The following is a 20,605-nucleotide window of genomic DNA, read 5'->3' as shown; positions in this document are numbered from 1 at the left end:
TCTAGTGCCCTGTGAGATTTTTGCCTGTTACCAACATTCCAGCAAAGTCTGCTGAGAGTATGCATCCTAGCACTCAAAACCTTAAGCAACCATACTACACGATGAAACTGTAATTATTTTCTCCATGAAGGTACATAATTTAACAAATCTTGAACTAATAAAAGAAGGGAGAATGTCAGATATCAGAATGGTAAGACCAAAACTAGTTCTTAGTTGGAAGAGGAAGAGACCTGTCTCATAAGTGTTTTGGTTACACTATTTATCTTGAAAGTCGTGGGGCAATTTCCCTTAGACTGTTGCATCCTGTGAAGAACCTATCGTGTGGGAAGCTGACGAGCCTACAGTAATCAGAAGACACTATCAATTGTTTGATAAAAGTTTCCACTGACGGCTATGCAAAATGCAGCAATTACAAATACAGCCAGCTGATACCGACAATTTTCTTTAAAGAAACCAGGCTAAAAAGATACAGACAATGCAATTTATTTGCTGCATATTTTTCCAGTGTACATTGAATTGTCCCTTAGCTGTTTAAAACTGTGTTTCGTAAACAGAGAACACCATGGGTGAAAAAATTCTTGCGTTTCTTTTACTACAGCCAGTGCCATGAAGTTTAATCAATATTTATGAAGTATTTAGGGATGTGCAAAAAGGAATATGACATTTGAAAGCTTGCCTGTTTCTTCTTATTAGACCATCTGGTCTAATTAAATATATTATTCCTCATTAGATAATTTGCTTTCCTTGCAGAACACTTACCAGAAATACTTAGAAGCAGCATTGCAGAGTTTCAGTGTAGCGCTAGAATGATCTACTAAGATTTTGAAGGTTTGGCTGTTACTATGAAAGTGAGGGGTTCAGACCCATGTTACAGACATGTAATTCTGTCTTACTTTACTTTATGAGCCCAGTGATTTGAATATAGTGCAAGCTCAGGAATCCTTTTTGCCTTCAATAAATTTCAGACTTGCTCCGTTAATGGATGCTTTTTGTGTTTGATCCCCCGTTTACTGTGCCAAAAGCAATTAGCAATAAATGAACGTATATGATGTTTTTAAAAATATCGCAATGTCCTGGTTTGGCTAAAACAGGACCATTTCTCCTTTCAGTAGATTTTCCTTCAGTTAAGCTTCTTCTAAGTAATTGCACTTTCTGAAGCTGGTTACATGTTTTTCAGACACTGTCTGCTTTCAGAATTGATAACGCTTGATGTTAGTAGTTGTTACTAAAGTAATGGTAGGATTGGTATGCAGAAAGGCCCATGTTTATACTTATTCCTATGGGAACCAAGGCCACTGTTGGCGCTTTTATGTGCCACAAGTGAAAACTTGATAACGCTTGATGTTTATAGTTGTTACTAAAGTAACAGTGGGATTGGTATGCAGAAAGGCCCACGTTTATACTTATTCCTATGGGAACCAAGGCCACTGTTGGCGCTTTTATGTGCCACAAGTGAAAAGGCATAAAAGGGTCGCACCTGCGGGAAAGTGCAGACAGGACAGGTGACCAAAACCTGACCAGTGAAGTATTCCAGCCCATCCACATCGTATTCAGTACAAAGCTAAGGGATCACGAGGGTCAGCCCTTCTGCTTTCATGGCCTGCATCCCTCTAGGACTCTGCTCGTTTTCCTGCCTGCAATCCCGATCCATGTATTCCTGAGTCTGGTTCCTGTCCGCCGCCAAGTCCAGCCGGGGACATGCGGGTGCCTGCCTGCCGTGGCAGTGTGCGAGCCACCGCGGCTTGCAGCTCTGCAGTCATCTTTGGGAAGTTCAATATTGGGTTTGTATATTTTTATTTCTACTATTAGCAGTGTTAGCATTAATATTATTATACTCTTTTTCATTGTAATTGTTTTATTAAAGTAATGTTAATTTTCCAACCCATAAATCTCTCTCCCTTTTCTCCTCTCCTTCTCCTTCTGGAGAAGGAGGGGGTGAATAGAGGGAGTCTGCCATCTGCTTTCAGTGCCGGCCCAGCCCTAAATGCTGACACCCAAGCATATACAAAATTAAATATTTAGTTTCTTGTCCTGTCTGTAAAAGACAGAAAAGCTATATTTAAAGCTGTACTTATGATGCTTCCTGGGACATGTGCTTCATTCGGTGAGCAATTTTTCCAAGGGTAGAGTGTCTAACCCATTAAAGATCACAAAATATGACCAAGTTCTGCAGGGTAGCAGTTAAGGCTTAGATTAGACTAAGGCCATGAGCCAGATAAACCTATGCTTAACCGAATTGCTGGGTCCAGAGGAGCAGCACAAACTTTGCACAGTTCTACAAAGTTTGCTTCTCCTCCTTCTCTTTATTGAAATATTTTAAGTGTCAAATCACAGCCTATCAATCCAGCAGATATTTATCATCCTAAAGAAGATAATTTCCAGCTCTTTGAAAACAAACCTGTCTTTACACATCTGTTGTCGGCAGCCTCGCTGCTTCTGAAATTCTTTTGTCCATCCATTACTCCTAGAGCACTTGTGGAATGAATTCACTAGAATTAATACAAGCGTAAATTAATGCAGCGCAAACTGTTAGTTTCTGTTTGGAAATTTGTCAAGTCTGCCAGGAAACATTATCAAGGAATATGGACAGAGAAAGGCCTTCAGTTCTGTGGAGCTAAGTCCTGCTTTAGTTAAATTGACTGAAGTCAGGAATTTTTGACCTGATGGATTGGAATTTCAGCATCTCAAGCAGAGACCTATGTATTGATCTATGCATTTTACATCCTCCCTAGTGATTGGTAAGCTTCTTGCACAACACTTTTTTTCTCCTCGACTAAAATCATATTTATTGAGTTCATAACTCACTACAGAAAGGCCCAAAGCTGCTCTGCGATGCTGTTTTAGAAAGACTTGGCCAACACTGCAAACTGTGAAAGCTTTGATACATTGAATGAATAATTTCATTAAACTGGCTCGCATCTTGACCCTCTGCTAGCAGCCGAGGAAGATGTTCACGCTCAGGGCTGCCTCCAGGTGCCCTGGCAATGCTGAGGGCAGCGCTACAGGAAGCCTGCATTTCCTGCCTGAAGCTTCTCACGGCTACACACGCCTTCCCGTGACACGGGCTCTTCCTTCCTCTCTCTTGTCTTCAATTCAACAGCCATCAGACAAACCAAGAAATAATAATAATTTTTAAAACCTTGCGTTTTAATACAAAAAAGGTACTATCTCTTAAAATGCAAATAAGAAATTGAAAGTAGACCCTTAGAATTTACTTGTAGTTTTAAATATTTCTTGATTTTCCTTTCTGCTATGCCCTAACTCAAATCACTGAAATCAGTGGAACTATTCTGATTTCTTTCGATTTTGGACCAACCACCTTTTCCTAAGGAAAACACTCTGGATTTGTCAAAGGGAGTTAGAGTCACATATGTATTAGCAGACATTGAACGCCTGGTCCCTAACTCAAGTAACCACATTGAAGAGTTCATAAATTAAGTTAGTCAGTGGTGGTATCAGTGAGAGTTGTGCTTCAGCAAGGAAATCACATTCTGGATTCCATATTTTGAAGAGAACAGAGACACCAACAAGATTTACCATGTTATGAATGACAGACTGCTTGGACAGGACACAGGAAAGAAATACAGGCTAACAGAAAGAACTATTCCATGGTTTTTAGCAGTAAATTATTTTTGAAGTGTGTTAAAATAAAGTCCTTATGGACTTACCATTATTTTCAGGTGCCACTTCTCTATTTCCTACTTAACCAAAAATTTTCCCCAAAAGTGGTCAAATCTGCTTCTTTTAAATCCACAGGAAGGAAGGTTTCTCCAGCATCCACACTCCTACTAGACCTTTCAGCCCACATTTCCCTGAATTTTATCAAAACAAAAGCTACCAAAACAAATTTGGCTTTGATTCTCAGAGTAAGTCATCATGGAGCAATTAAAGTCAGTAGCTTAAAACCTAGGTTTAAATCAAACAAGATGAATATTTGAGCTGTTGAATATAGAATTTGCACAATTTTCCTTCTTCAATTGTGTGGAGAATTTAATTTCTCCAATTTCTGGTGAAGGCTTGCAACCTCAAAGCTCAGCCAATTCTACAAATAATTAAACACAGGAACAAAAAACATAGCCCATATCACTGCTCATGTCTTTGTCTTTCTGGAAATAACTATATTAGGAGGAAGACACTTGTTTTTAAAACAGGGTCATACTATCTCCCTGGTGACAGGTTAACAAATATGAATCCCAACACTAGCAGAGAGCCATGACAGCCTATTGAATTATGATGCCCAAAATCAGAACTTATAGCATGCGGTTTTGAAACAAGGAAAGATACCATGGCAAGAGAAGCATGTGGATGAAGTGGAAACACTAGGAAACTGGTGTTGAAGCTAGCCCGACAAATACGCAGCCTAAAAATTTGCAGCTAACATCTGACAACCAAGAGGTCTGAAAACAAATTTATCTGTGCACAACGGAGCAGATAGGATGGTAGAAGAAGAAAAAGATTGGTCAGCTGCCAGGAACAGCCGTTTGCTTGAGAACATGATAGATAGTCCCACAGAAACAGAGAAGGCATAGTGAAAACACCCGAGTCCTTTGAGACGGTCCATTGCTGCCAATAACCAGCTGGATAAAGCCCCACAGCACCCAACAGTATGCTTTGGGTTGATAACATTGGCTGTGCAGGTGGCCAATTGACACACCTTTATATGTGTAATCTTCCTCCTACCTTCAGTTATAACTCACTGTAATTCGCAGCCTTGGGGAAGTAGCATCAAAGATAAAAGCAACAAGTTAGAGATTAATTTTTATAATTTGCATTTTATAATTTTATTATTTCATAGGTTTCTTGACTGGAGTTTCTTTTTCTGAGTCACTGTTTCTCAAAGCACTACTAATTCTGAAAGTGCTGCAGTCTATGTCTAAGACTTGCACTCTTCTAGCATGTTTTGCAAGAAGTTCTTGCTCTTGCAGTGGGGCAGGAGGGTCACAGTGTTTGACTCTACAAACTCAGCTTCACCCATCGAACCCAGACCTTTACTGTAACACATGTATGCCTTCTGATCTAGTACGTCTGTCAGTTTTGAACAGTACTAGAAAAATCGATAACCTAGTAGAAAGCCATAGTATAGTTTGCTTCTAAAAAATCCTTTAAAAGACAAGCTTTTAGTTTTCACATGTGCAAGCTGAGACTTTGTGTCTTTCCTGTGCGTTAATTCTACTCTGGAGGAAAAACAGCTCTAGTTCTATCAAACTTTTTATTTATGTCTCTGTTGTACATGCTTTTAAGCACAGCATATGGGAATTATCTTCCTATCCGTATGTAAAAGTAGTTGCTTTGCTGAATCCATTATACAAGGGATTCATACTTGCACAGTAATTTTGAAAGTCAAGACAAGCAGTCGGAATAGAGATCACCTGAGCAGCGCTGGTTGGTATTTTTACAGCAATATTTAAATAGCTCATTTGCTAAGTACACTCCTGCTGCACAAAACAAAACTGCAAGATCAAAATACACAGCCCAGTTTACTTACACGTAGAAAGAATCATGTCTGGTTGTCCGCTTATATTCAAATGAAAATGCAAACCCCTCTTCATCAGTTGTGCCAGTAAAACAGCCCTAGCAGAGCTCTTCACTCTGATACGAAACACGGTAAACCACAAATACTGCATGACCCCGCCTACTTACCTTTAAAAAAAAAAAAAAAAAAAAAAAGCCCCAAACAGACTAGATACTAATCTCACATCTGTTTAAAAAAAAAAAAGTGAAAAAAAGTGTCTGCTTTCTAGTATCAAACACACATTTTACAGAAAAAATATTAAACTGTAATCAGTAGGGCTAAGTATTTCTTTTAAAAAAAAGGAAAAAGTACAGCAGATTTAAATCACAGCATTTGAATCTGTTCAGATGAATTTTTAACCCCAGAACTTGAAAAAAAATCAGTTATAATAAAAAGGAGAAGGAGGACTGAAGTTGCTTAAGGATGCGTGAGCTCACCCAGAAGAAAGGATGATGCAGCATTTCAACCTGCCTTAGAAGACATCAGGAGAGTCAGCAAGACAGCTGCCTCCAGAGGTGTTCTGATCCTTTCCAAAATTTACTATCTAAGGCTACATTCAACTAAAAAAAAAAAAAAAAAATTGCATTAATCTAGAAACTAGGTGTCTCACAGTTCCTGACATCCTAAGTAAGTATCAAACCCAATGGCAGGTATGCAGAAATTGTTGTCAGGTACTGGGGTCAGATTCAAAGCACCCACCCCACCGAGGCTTAAGGTTCATTGGAAACTATTAATCTCCTGATTTTCCTATGCTTCATTTGTGTTTTAAGGGAAACATTACTCATTACTGTAGAATGCCTCATGATGCATTGTTGAAAGTGTTGGCAACACCATACTTTGCAGGGTCTCCACCGAGAAACTGGGGTGCAAAGGAGCAGTCAGAGAAAGAAAGATGAGCTTGGCTTCCCTTAGATCTTCCACATTCCTTTTTCTCCTACAGGTAGGAACCCCTAGATTTTTCCCTTTAACAATACAAGCTGTTGGTATTGACGGGGTGGTGGTTTAGGCAACACTTTGCCAGGTTGGTTTGCATAGTTACGATAATCTTCTGAGACTTTGTCATTAAGAAAAAGGAAACAGCTATTTAAACAGTTTCTGACAGCCTGTAACTTTTCAATGGAATAGCACAAGAAAAGGGAAGCACTTCTTTCAAGGAACAAGAGGCTTCCTCCTTTTGAACAAAGGTTTAGGCAAAGCAGTGTGGGGATCTAAGCATCTCCAGAATTGATTACAGAAATACTCAAATGCAACAATGATGGAATGTATTAAGCTAACTATAGCTTAAAGCTAACTATATATTACCTTTAATAATTTGATTGGAAATAAACTTCACCATACTACTCTCTGCCTACTTGCAAGAAAATTTTTTTTAAAAGTTTTTGTGCAATCTATTTTCTATTACACATGGCACAAGAGTACAAGTAACAAAAGTAAAAGAAAAAAATATAGAGTTACTCAGGAGGTGGCTACAACAAAACTGAAGTGCAAATACTCCTCCTATCCACCGGTACAAAGTTAGATTAATTGAAACAGGCTTCAGCAAGACTGTGGAGACGTTAGCCTCTAGCAGAAGGGACAGGGCACTTAACTTCTAAAGAGAGTTGAGGCATTTCTACACTGAACATTTCATCGTGGCCAAATTAATTTAAATACATGTCCATATTACTATATTTAGTACAGAGTGTGTATACACACAGATATATATACATGGACTATCATAACACCATATTCACATGAACAATGAGTTTGGCTTATGATGCACTGACAGTAAATTACTGGCTACACATTAGTTGGTTCCAAACAACAGTTAACATTCAGTTTATTTACATACATGTGTAGTATGACATTTCTGTTAAGAACAGAAAGATTAGATCACTGTACGTACAGATAACAGACAAAAAGAGGAGCCCTCCTTAGACACACTTAAGAGTTTACTTTCTTTCCTTTACAACCCCATATATCAAGCTGTGTATGTAAGTGAAGGTAGAACAAACTTGTGCTTGAAAATTTCAAGGGGAAAACACACTTTATATAAATAAATGCATGGAATTTATATATTTACAATACATACAGCATATAAATTATTTTATAATTAATCCAAAACAAGGTACTATGGTACACTGACAGCCAGTTGTGCTGAATCTTGGACTTATTTTTCATGAGTAACCTCAAGACTAACCGTGGGAGGTCTCTGGTGGACCAAGAAGCCCAGAATGGCTTGGATCAAGGCTCAGTTCTGAAGCAAAGCTTTTTAAGTGTTACACTAAACTGGAAGACTGTGCTGTTAACAACCTACTATGTGCGAATGAAAGAGGCACTTTTTGTGTTCTTGATGCGTTATAAAACATCCATCAACTGAGGAAAAAAAACTTTTCTGGAGAATCTCTGGAAACATTTCAGTGTCAGTAAATAGCCATTTATAGATACCTTCAATTTTTAAGCATGCAAATCACTACTAATACTACTGCCTGTGTAAAGAGAAACTCGGAAATGTGGAGTGTATGTACATGAACCCAATGCACTAAATACAAATTAGGCTCCTGGGCTTTGGCCACATTCTCTCTCTTCCTCCATAAAGAGCTCAACTTGCCAGCTATGTAATGCTGACTTCTCAGAGAAAATACAGAGACTGCTAGTATTGCTGAGGATACTGTGCTCATTTCCCAACATCATGTAAAACTCGCCTTGTGCTGGAATGGATCAGATATTACATGTTCCCCCATCCTGTTTAGCAGCATCCAGCAGCCTACAGGATCAAGCTTTTAAAAAGAAACAGAGAAACCACATCTCTGGAAAATGGCTTCTTTCCTGTACTTGTGCTGCTTTTGTGTTTTTTCAGAAAGCATCTTCACCCTCTGCAATGTCAATGATTGTATGAAGCAATTCTTCAAAAGTCGGCCGTCCCTCTGGTTTCTAAAAATAAAAAGCATGCACAGCTGTGATGAGAACACAATACAGTTGTGTTGATTTTGATAAATTATTGGTCTTGATATCATTCTGTGGCAATGAATTTACTGTTTCATTAGATGTGACATGCAAAAATATTTCCTTGTGTGGATTTTGGATGTGTTGCTGAATCTCAGTAAGCGTTTTTTGTTTTGGTTTGGTTTTTTGTTGTTGCTTTTTTTTTTTTTTTTACACTTTGAAAAAGCATAAATAGGTGTTGCTGGACTACAACTCTTCATATAATTCATTATTTTGCATAGTGCTACACTTTTTCATTTTTCTTCCACATCCCCACCTCCCCCAATGAATTGCTCCAATCTTTATGTAAGTTGTTTGTGCTTCTAAGAATTCTGAGTGTCATTCTCTGAAGCCTCTTTTACTTCAGTGTTATTTTTTGGACTCTGAAATGAGACTGCGTCATAGACTCAAGCAACAGCATTCTTCATCTACTCTATTTTCCATACAATTCCTTACATGTCATAACATCCTGTTTATTTTGTTTAATTACAGCAATACACTGAGGTAGTCTCTTCGCTAACCTTGCTGACAGTTAATTTCACATCTTCTAAATGTTGGGGTAACTTGCACTTTTCCTCCATTTATCAGCCTCTTTAGATTTGTATCATCTGCTGAATTTTGAAGCCTCAGTATTCACTTCCCTCTAGAAATTATTAATAAATTTATTAAAGGAGGACTGAGGTACCTACAGTTAGTCATATCTTATGGCAAAGATTGACAGTATCTTTCTATTACTTGTGTCCTGTTCGTGATTTGCAAAGATTCTTTCTCTCTCACATGATGACTGCTTAGATTTTATGGTTAATAACCCCCGATGAAGTCAATAAATATTTATTCAATTCATTAATGTTCGTATAAGTCCTATAATGACATCTCAATATTCAAAGAGTATTAACAAAGAACTTATCATTTTCTTCCAGTAAATTGATTATTACATTTTAATGACTATTTCAAGCAGGTTACCAAGTACAAACAAAATTTAATGATCTGTAGTTTCCTGGCCCCTGTGAAGAACTTTTTTGAACTACAGACATTTATCATTCTGTGGCCCTCCAGGGCACTGTTGTTTTTAATGTATTTTTTGCTGCATAAACCAACTGGTTTGTAAGTTTTAGATCTCCACCAGCCGGTTTGATGACTAATTGCTCTCTGTTCCAGCACCTTCTCCTCTAAGACATGTGTCAGACACTATGCCATCTTTATTACTGGAAAAAAGGCAATTTTTCCCCAGAACCCCCGTGGTAAAGACTAACTAGAAATAAATCATGTAGCTCTTTCCATTCTTGGTTTCCTCAATTGCTCTCTCAAAATTAGAGGCATGTCATTAAATGCACCTATCCTCTTAGTGTCTTTCTGCTTTAATACTACAAAAACTGTTTTATACTGATTTAGTTGATAAAGTATTAAATTTGGGGTTGTTGCCCCTTTGATCTCTGTGAAAAGTAGTATCTTTTGTTCTTGCAGTACAGTCAGTATCTTTCTGGGTTAGGAGGATTAATAGTACAGTGTATTTTTGTCTTTCTTTATAAACCTTGGGGCCTATTTAGATTCAACTGCAAGTTAACCTATATTTCATATATAACTTATAACCAGGTAATTAAGTATTCTTTTAAAAATATTTTTGGTTATTCTGGCATGTTTCTGTAATGATTAATAAACTGAGGCAATAAAAGAAAAAAAATCAGATTCTCCACTTCTAGGTCATTCTGACTGAATTTGTTTTGCTAGCAGTATTTATACACACAGCACAGATTTAGCAATGATTTCATTTTGTTACTAAATGCCTTTGCATACTTAATCCAACAGTCCGTTTATTTCATAGAAGTTTCCTCGGTGTTTTTCTTATCACAGCTCTTGTTTAGTTGCAAACCAGGGGGAGATCTTTGTCTTAGCAATAAATACGTGAACAGCTGAGAGAGCTAGATACAGTCACAACACTGCAATAGAGATTAATTGCTGTTGCTAGACTGACCTTCTTTTTTTCAATTCAAAGATAAAAAAATAAAAAAGTATATACCTCCTGCCAGCACATCATCATCATTTCATACACCTGCTTACAGGCTAGTTTGGGCCGATACAAACGATGTCCTTGGCTAACCATTGTTACCACTTCATAGTTTGAGCTTTTTTCAAAGGGCATTTTTCCTTCTGTAAATACTTCCCACATTAAAACACCTAAAAAAAATACAAAAGAAAAGAAACATTAAGAAAATAAGCAAATAACTTCTTAAAAATATGTTTATTTTGAGCTATGAGCTCAGGATTTCTGATAGATAAATAGTTTGAAAGTGTATATTCATACATATTCTAGAAAATGTTCACATATGCCATCCCTGAAAGCATCTTATTCTAGTAGCATGGGTTTTAATAAATAACAGTTCTAAAGGTCTCTGTGGAACTTTATGCAAGCGTAAAACCATAGGAAATGGTTTCTCTGAGCTTCTTCTCAAATGTCGGAATCCTTCCCAATAACTGGAGTTTAACTCCTATTGATAAAAGGTAAAAATAGTCCGTTCTTTCAGTGATGAACATCTTACCAAATGACCAGACATCTGATTTGCTGCTGAATCGGCTATAATTAAAAACTTCGGGGGGGCACCATTTCACAGGAAATTTAGCCCCTGAGGAGCTTGTGTATTGATCATCAAGGACATACCTAAAAAAAAAAATAAACAAAAATAAACAAAAAACCTAACATGATATCTTTCAGTCAGCCTTCAAGCCTGCAAATTATAATTTAGATTTGGATTTGAATATTAGAAGCTAATATTGCCACCTAATGGCCATGACTGTTAACATCACACAATAAAAATAGCTTCTCTGGGGCAGTACTAAGATTTCAGTCAAGACCCAGTTCATTTTTCTTATGACCTCAGAGTCTTCTCTTGTGATTATTAACCCGGTCACCAGTGGTGTCCCCCAGGGCTCGCTATTGGGGCCACTTCTGTTTAATATCTTTGTCAATGATCTGGACGAGGGAATCGAGTGCACCCTCAGTCAGTTTGCAGAGGACACCAAGCTGGGTGGGAGTGTTGATCTGCTTGAGGGCAGGAAGGCTCTGCAGAGGGATCTGGACAGGCTGGATCCATGGGCCGAGGCCAATTGTATGAGGTGCAACAAGGCCAAGTGCCGGGTCCTGCACTTGGGTCACAACAACCCCATGTAACGCTACAGGCTTGGGGACAAGTGGCTAGAAAGCTGCCCGGCGGGAAAGGACCTGGGGGTGCTGGTCGGCAGCTGGCTGAACATGAGCCGGCAGTGTGCCCAGGTGGCCAAGAAGGCCAACAGCACCCTGGCCTGTATCAGGAATAGCGTGGCCAGCAGGACCAGGGAAGTGATTCTCCCTTTGTACTGCTCGCTGGTGAGGCCGCACCTCGACTGCTGTGTTCACTTTTGGGCCTCTCATTACAAGAAAGACCTTGAGGTGCTGGAGCGAGTCCAGAGAAGGGCAACGAAGGTGGTAAAAGGTCTAGAGAACAAGTCTGATGGGGAGCGGCTGAGGGAGCTGCGGTTGTTTAGTCTGGAGAAGAGGAGGCTGAGGGGAGACCTGATCGCCCTCTACAACTACCTGAAAGGAGGGTGTAGCGAGGTGGGGGTTGGTCTCTTCTCCCCGGTAACTAGCAATAGGACAAGAGGAAATGGTCTCCAGTTGCACCAGGGGAGGTTCAGATTGGATATTAGGAATAATTTCTTCACTGTAAGTCGTTGAGCATTGGAATGGGCTCCCCAGGGAGGTGGTGGACTCACTGTCCCTGGAGGTGTTCAAAAAACATTTAGATGTGGTGCTTCGAGACATGGTTTAGTGGGCATGGTGGCATTGGGTATACGGTTGGACCTGATAATGAGGTCTCGTCCAACCATAACGATTCTATAATACTATTCTATACCACACAGGTCGAGGCCACCTGCAAGTTAAATGTCTGTATTCTGAGAGAAAATGGTGCAAAAGTGTAAGTTTCTTGCTCTGTTTCTCACAAGTCAGTCTGAATTAACATGTCAGGGGACTTGCAAGCTCAGTAGCACAGAAATGTGACAAAAGTCAAGAGCATGGCCAAACTACGGTGCTTTAACACGTTCCTTGTAAGCGCTGTTCCTTACCCCCTGCCTCACCCACGTATGACCAACCTGATGTAGCACCCGTGGGTGCTAAGAAGGGCAGGAAATTAACCTCTCTCCAGGTCTCAGCACCTCCCAGCACTTCAGCTAGTGAAATGCAACTCTGAACCGTCTAGTCTAAGAGGATCCCAAACTTACTGAACAGCCTCTTTCTATCATTTATTTACCAAAATACAGATTAACAACTATTATCTCTGCAGCATGAGCTCTGCTGTCTGAGACACAAGCTCTAACACGCCTCCTGCATCACTACAAGATCAAAATTTCTAAGATTTTCACAGATGATACAGAAAGTTCCTAATAGAAAACCAGTCAGACCACGGAGTCAGTTCAAAGCCAGGCCTCTCATGGTAAGTGCTAGACACACTTCTCTAGAGAATAAACTGCCTAGTTTTGATTTTCCAGAATTAAATTAGTAAGGAAGTTGACACATGACCACAGAAAGAACAAGCTTTAAAGGCACTGGAAAAAAGTCACCAAAGGATGTTCCCTAGAGACGTCAAAAAAAAAAAAGATCATTTGATCATTTTTGCCTGTAATTTTGCTGGGCGTGTCTTGCCTTATGGCTAAGCACAAGGGATAGGTGAATTTTCCCAAATCCCCACAAATGTGTTTGCACACTCAGCCATACCTTGTCATTCCAAAATCTGACACTTTGACCACTCCCGAGTCACTCACCAAGCAGTTCCTGGCAGCCTGCAGAGGGAATGGTTAGAGTTGGATGAAAAACTTGCAGTCTGCTGCAGACAAATTACAACAGTCTAACAAGGACTTTGTCCTCGTTGCTTAGCAAGTTCACCAATTTACCAAGTTTAGTGGTGTATTCTCATTATAAAAGGTACATGTGCATTTGCTCAATAGTACTGTTTTGACAACTAAAGCGTTCTGTAAAAAGTCACCAGGAAAAAAAATTATCATACTGAGGGATTCATGAGTGGTGAAAATGGCACCAATACAGAACAGAGATATGCTGTTATATCAGTGCAAATAGCTATTAACTCTTTATAAAAATTTCAGAGAGATTTTATTCTGTTTTCTTGGGAGAGAGAAACCTCTCATCATTTTCTGTACAGAGCAGTTTGAGAGACTTGATTAGACCCTAAAGAGCCAACTTGAACTAGTTACAACTTTCTGCAAGAACAAAAGCAGTTATTTATGAACAGGTTGTTTGAAAAAGGAATAGGTAAGTTCAAAAATAAAAATTTCAGAGAGGAGTGTATTGTCTAATGGGATGTTACCAGGTCTCTGTGGATAAAGCTGTTTCTCTCCAGGTATTCCATTCCCTCACATACATCTTGGCACACAGTGAGCAGGACGTCTTTACTCAAAACTCCCCGTTTTTGTCTCAGGTAATTGAGAAGGCAGCCATGCTCCATGAACTCTGTCACGATGTAAATAGGTCTCTGTTGTGTGCACACACCATACAGCTGAACTAATTTAGGATGCGTTAGCTTCCTGAAAAGATTGAGATTCTGTCGTTACTACTTCCTCCACCCACTGCTAGCTCTCCACCCACAAAACTGCAAAAATACCACCTGCCTCAAGTGGTTTATTTATAATCAGTATACAGCATCAGAGGCCTAGAACTTGAAATACAAGTGCCAAGCACAAAACTCACATCATTACTTTAGCTTCTTCGATGAAATCCTCTTCGTACATCGCACCTTCCCGAATTGCCTTGATGGCCACTTTATACTGTGCCCTCCATTTCCCAAGGCGCACTACGCCAAACAGACCGCTCCCCAGTTCTCTCATGAATGTCAGTTCTGAGGGATTAATTTCCCATTTCTCTGTAAAACAAAGCAAATGAGAACCCATGACTCCTGTATTAAGGAACCTACTGAATTGGTAGGTGATAAGGAAGAGGAAAGGGAAACTGGATTACTAGCAAATTACAGAATTTAGGGAGAAAACATCTTAGAATTAACTTCAAACCTGAACACTTCTATACCTCACAAAACAAGCAAACTTTTAGGTAGACATGACCTTTAAGCAGCTCCTGACCAACACAGAAGGCAAAGCTCAAGCTTTCCTCAGGCCAGTAATTACATGTTGATATTAACAGACTTGATTTCAACAAGCAGAGCTGCTCACATCACCTGATGCGCCATGCTTAGAAATTTAGAATAACCTGTTTTATTTTTAAAAAAAGTAACCCTTTCCACAAAGATCAAAGGGCCAAGGTTGAGTCAGAAGTCTGGAGGCTTATGAAGGAGCCAAAGGCACAGCTGTTTCATTGGGCAGAGCTCAGGGTGTCCACAAAAACATGGAGGAAGATGCTGAATTCCCCTGGAGCACTGGTAACATGTTCTGTCTCTCCTCACTGCTGCCCTTGGCACCACATGCCTACCACCAGCCGTGGTGCCTTTGCATGCTGATCCTCTGTCCAAAGGTCTTGAAGGTACAACTTGGACCCATGTAAGTTAGTACAGCCAATCACAGTACGAAACCAGGTCTTTTCAAAATTTTTAGAAAATATTTCAGCATCTTAACCTACATAAAATCATTAGAAAAAGATACGTGTAGATGAATATAACATGCAATTACCATAGCTGAATCCTGCTGTTGTTGGTGCTGTCGTCTTCTTTGGGGTCACTGGGTAACGCAGCCTTGTAACGAGACCTGAGGTTCAATGATAATTCAAGACACAATTTACTTCTGAAATAGCACTAGGCAGCAAATCAACCACCTGTCCACTGCAAACTTCAACACTGATTAACAATAAGCTTATTGTTACAGACATCTTTGACCATATTGTCTGCTATTGCATTGTGTTGACTATTCAAAGTGGCTACGAGAGGTACACAGGAGCACTCACTGCATCTATCTTCTTTACTGGTGAGAGATGGATATAGATATCTGCATACATACATACTTGTGCTTTACAGTTATGCTGACACCAATGAAGTCTGAAGACCCCTTTCATAAATCAGATCAGAAAGAATATCTAAAACTCACAACATTACTTTTGATCATTTCTGTTTCACACATATAAATCCTACCAATTTCACATGAGGATTTTATATATACAAAATAAATGCTGCATGCTAGCTGAGTACTCTCCTAAATACCTTATCAGAACTTGATAGGACAAAAGGAATGAAGCAATTAAAAATAAGTAGTAAAATCAGTTATAATAAATGAAAAGCAGGGTTATGTTTTTGGAGCATATTTTCCAGAACATCATCAGGAAATGCTGGGTCATCTGAGTTTGATATAAACATCTGGAAACTATACCTCATGAGGGAAATTTATGTACACACTGGACTTGAAAACATATACTATATCAGTATCTGTGCCTTGAACCCGATTCCTAAACTCTCTCCATCCCATCATCCAGTGGGTAGATAGCAGCATTAGCTATCAGCTATAGATCTGAAGTGTCTAGCCTTTACAAAGGCTCACCTTTAGGGATTTCCTGAACAACACATTACTCTCCTCCTCATCTGCTTCCTATACAGGAAGGTTAGATCATTTTAAGCAGTGATGACCAGCAGACAAAAAGCTAATGCCTGGAGAGTATTTTGGGGAAGTACCATCCCTATCCATCTGCTGTGGGTCACAGGTAGCTCATAGAGACACTATGTGGAGCTAAAAGAATTATTTTTTCTGACTCATTACAGCTATTCTTCTGTTACTTTGGGGACAATAACGTATTTATAAATTTTTGTATATATATATATTTACATAAAACCTTTCAAATTATTGCCTATACTGAAAAAATGTGAAAATGCAGTGTCTCATGACTCCCCTGAAAAAGAAGGATCTATAAAAAACTAAAAACTTTCATTAAAACCCTAAAACACCTCACACTCCTTTTCAAATCAACCCTAAGTGACAGAAAAAAAATTACAATTAATCTACCTGCTGCGTTATGTTTATGATACTCAATTATTTCTGGGATGGAGTTAAAGAGATGTTTTTCTGCGAGGTAGTACTGCTTTGGTGACGTTACTGTTTCTTTTATATGGTAGTGTCTTATTCCTGATGAACCTTCTCTGGAAAAATAACAATAATAACAATAGTAAGAATTAGTAATAATAAAAAATTCACAACAAATGACATTGTAATAGGAGCACATTGACTAGGAAAAGGGAACAAAAAGGGTTAGCACAGGTTCCCAATGTAAAAGAAACGGTAACCACACGCTTCAGGGACTGCTCAAATATCAAAGATCCCAAGTGCTGGTGACTGCCTTCATCTCAGTGCTCAGACCAAGCTGAAGATTAACCCCTAAGAGGTTAATTCTCAGCCTGGTGAGCTCCCCGGTCCAGTTGACCACATCCTTCTTTGGGTGGAGGTTCAGGGCTACACTGGATTAAACCAAACGTGACCTAACCAGGGAGTCAAGAAGCTCATTTTAGTCACTCATCTTTTCTATCACAGCAGCCATCGTTTCTTTATTTAGCTCTCTTCCTGGGCTTTTGCCCAGTCCATGGATTTGGATACAGATGCAAATGGATTCAGACAAGACAAGGTGTGCAGAGCACCCACAGAAACTCACCCTCCAAATTTTGTATAAAGGGAAACTGTATACAGGCCAGGCTGACTTGAGTCTCTCACCACAAAACCACCTTCTTTATCCTAAAACACAGGCACATCAACAGTTTTGTACAAGCGGTTTTAAGCTGCATGTCTCTTCTGCTCATTCTGTGATTTGCACATGCCAAAATAAGCCTCCACTTTATTAAAAGAAGCTATTTTATGCAAATTTCACAGTTAATACTGCAAGGCTGCTGTGCTTACCTCGTTTCTGAGGAGCTGCTCTGCCTTGCTTCTGTTCAGGTTTCTGCTGTACCACCTGCAACACAACATCAGTAACCAAAACTTCTCCGAGGTGCTTCAAGCATTTTAGGTAAATCATGTAAAGTATTACAAAGCTACAGATTCAATAATTTTCTGATAAGTGAAGGTCAAGAACTGAACCTTTGTTAATGTGCAAAAAACAGTCTCTATTACATTCTGCACTTATCCCATAAAAATGCCCTGAAACAAACCCAGTGAGATCCCACAGAAGCCAATAAAACTCAAAACTCAAAACCACAGAAGCACTGACATTTCAGCCAGTTGCAGTGAATAATACAAAAAGGAAACACACGTGGGTTACAACTGGTGTGGTGCAATCGTTTTGAGCTATGCTGTTACGGTGGTAACTGAGCAGGAGAGTGGCACAGCAGCCTCTAATCAAGTTCTGCTGTTTTGGAGATAGTGGTTTCTCGCAGTTGGTAGATGACCTGGAATAAAGCTCCCCAGGCTGTTTGGTAACTCAGAATTATGGCCCCAAGACGGTAAGGCACAAAGTGGCTGGGCCAGATAAGGCAGCCCAGTTCCTTCCTTCCCTTTCTGCCAGACCCGCAGCCCAGCCCAGAGCAGAGCAGGGCTCTCAGCAAGAGCCTCTAAGATGAGAGAGCAACAAAGAACAAATAATTCCCCCTAGTAAAGCTGAGGGCAAAATCCCAGATGAAATTCTAGCTTCTGTCAAAATACAGCAGTAGAAGCCATACGTGGCTGAGAGTAGAGCTTTGGAGCTACTAATGGGTTTCATAAACTGGTTTTAAATATTATTTCCTTACAGCTCCATTTTAGATAAAAGTCATGAAATATGTCGTAAGTTCTGAGGTCACAACAGTTTACGCTGCACTGAAGTTTGAGTATCAAAAGTTAAATTTTAGCATAGAATCATTATGGTTGGAGGAGACCTCAAAGATCATCAAGTCCAACCGTGTACCCAATGCCACCATGCTCTCTAAACCCACTAAACCATGTCTTGAAGCGCCACATCTAAACATTTTTTGAACACCTCCAGGGATGGTGACTCCACCACGTCCCTAGGGAGCCCATTCCAATGCCTAACGACTCTCACAGTGAAGAAGTTCTTCCTAATATCCAGCCTGAACCTCCCCTGGTGCAACTTGAGGCTGTTTCCTCTTGTCTTATCGCTGGTTACCGGGGAGAAGAGACCAACCCCCACCTTGCTACAACCTCCTTTCAGGTAGTTGTAGAGGGCGATCAGGTCTCCCCTCAGCCTCCTCCTCTCCAGACTCCTCCCTCAGCCCGATGTTCTTAAATAAGTACTCCGTAATTAAACATCAACTGGAAAAAGCGCCTTTTTTTTTAAAGCTGCATTTTTATATCTGATAAGTTACATGCATACACTGAGACTTAAAGTGCACTGAGTGATACATTTTCTTGAAAATTAGAGCTGCCTTCCAAAATCTCTGATCTGTCATGTTTACTTTGAATGAGTTCCACTGTTTTCTACTCTATTATCTTACTGCCACACACTTTGGATAAACATGCCACTTTAATATTTAAAAAAAAATATTATATATCATTCAGCACAGTTATAATGGGTAAATTTCCTTTCAAGTTTCCCTTTGTCTATCAGAGATTTGGGAAGGGTTTGGCTTTTTTTTGCTTTAATAGTGATAGCCTAAAAATTACATGCCTGATGGCCATCTCACTGACTTGACTCTACATTATAAATCACAGCAAAATCAATGAGGAGAATCAGAACAAATACATGCCTATTTCAAATATTTAAGTTTCACCTCAGATAATTGCTATCATATGTAAATAATTGCTTTCAAAACTTTAAAGATGCATTATCATTCTTAAAGCATAGCTTTCATTTTATGATCTTCCAGATTTTAATTCAAATATTCACTTACTCATATTGATCAAGGTTGTTGGACTTCTTTCCCGTTACATAGTTGCTTGGAATATACCCTTGTTTCCTAAAAAAAAAAAAAAAATAAAAAATTGCATGCCTAGAAGACAGTGTTTCATTCTGCTAATTACCAGAGGTTCTTTGCTGTAATTTATTTATTACTGACCAATCCACTTTACTGTTGATTATACAGAAACTAATTTTCCACATCAGCATTTCCACATTAACTTTCAGTGCACCTACAGAAGTGACACAGGCAGCAGAAATGTTTGAGAAAACCAGCAGAAGGGGTGAAGAAGAGCAACCCTCTGCTGCTCTGTCACTTCTGCGCTCAGAGGTCCCAGTCCATTGCTGGAAATAGGTCTGGAGCCTGCCACAGCCTGGTAAGTCACAATGACCCCTAACGTATTGCAACAGGGACCTGATAAATATTGAAGTATGGAAATCTTCTCCTTTAAAACTGCAGGGAAAAAATTTAATCCAGGGAACGTAAAGCTGTAGTCATTAAGGCATCTCACTGCAACTCTCTCTCAACTCATTCAAAGATTGCCCCTAATGATCCAGCTATTTAATAAGATAATGATTATTTAAGTCTGGAAGTCAGAGCCTGCTGAGTTGAGTGTTAACCGTACTGCTCCCTAATGAGCCGTTCCCAGGGAAGCAGATGTACTGTACTAGTCTAGCAAGGTTTTGCAGGCTGCTTGATGCTTTAATTGGGAAACCATAAAGTGTGACAGGAAATATAATTGGAAAAGCTTCCAGTTCTGCAACTGTCTTTGCAGGCAGGCCCCACAATCTATCAAGAACACACTTTTTAAAAATTGGTCTCTATGCGGGAATAAAGATATGGATGAGATTTCAGCGCTGGGGTCCAAAATGGGCTCTAATACAGTTATTTGTTGACATAGTCAATATAAACTACTACAACACGCAAATAGACTTATGAACTTTGTAACAAAAAATAAGGAACTTGTGTTTACCCATATTTGTCTCTCGCCTTCCACCAGTGAATGTCGTTCTTCTCAATCACTGTATATTCTTCACCTTTCTCTAATCTTAAATCATGATGTTCTGTAGGCTGAAAGTCATACATTGCTACCACTATCTCCTCCTCTTCGTTGCCATTTTCTTCAACTGGAGGAACAGGCGGTGGAGGCCTTCGCTGAAAACGATCCAACATTATTATCATCTCACTCTGCTCCATTATTCCACCCCACCCACCCTTACCATCACACCAGTGCAAACCAGCCGAGCACCCCGGAGGCAAAAGTTGGGCTAGTTTTGGGTTGCCCCAGGCATGAGCTGTGGTGGTCCGGGGAGGCAACTGGGGTGCATGGCAGACA

General features: G+C 39.5%; 1 protein-coding gene across 1 annotated transcript in view; it reads right to left on the bottom strand.

Annotated features, from left to right (window-relative positions):
- Nucleotides 1-7,157: 7,157 nt before the first annotated feature.
- Nucleotides 7,158-20,605, bottom strand: part of TEC (tec protein tyrosine kinase) — a gene marked incomplete at its 5' end in the record, with an annotated part of 18,138 nt that continues 4,690 nt past the window's right edge. The window contains 12 exons of the mRNA XM_009707492.1: nucleotides 7,158-8,425; nucleotides 10,494-10,651; nucleotides 11,014-11,132; nucleotides 13,224-13,288; nucleotides 13,831-14,047; nucleotides 14,211-14,382; nucleotides 15,140-15,214; nucleotides 16,457-16,590; nucleotides 17,097-17,176; nucleotides 17,339-17,393; nucleotides 19,264-19,329; nucleotides 20,243-20,424. Coding sequence (XP_009705794.1) covers nucleotides 8,348-8,425; nucleotides 10,494-10,651; nucleotides 11,014-11,132; nucleotides 13,224-13,288; nucleotides 13,831-14,047; nucleotides 14,211-14,382; nucleotides 15,140-15,214; nucleotides 16,457-16,590; nucleotides 17,097-17,176; nucleotides 17,339-17,393; nucleotides 19,264-19,329; nucleotides 20,243-20,424 — 1,401 coding nt within the window. The remainder of the gene's footprint in view (nucleotides 8,426-10,493; nucleotides 10,652-11,013; nucleotides 11,133-13,223; nucleotides 13,289-13,830; nucleotides 14,048-14,210; nucleotides 14,383-15,139; nucleotides 15,215-16,456; nucleotides 16,591-17,096; nucleotides 17,177-17,338; nucleotides 17,394-19,263; nucleotides 19,330-20,242; nucleotides 20,425-20,605) is intronic.

This window comes from Cariama cristata, unplaced genomic scaffold (assembly GCF_000690535.1).
Source record: "Cariama cristata isolate BGI_N322 unplaced genomic scaffold, ASM69053v1 scaffold12449, whole genome shotgun sequence".
Lineage (NCBI taxonomy): Eukaryota > Metazoa > Chordata > Aves > Cariamiformes > Cariamidae > Cariama > Cariama cristata.
The sequence above is the reverse complement of the archived record's forward strand: the minus strand, read 5'-3'. Positions and strand labels throughout refer to the sequence as shown.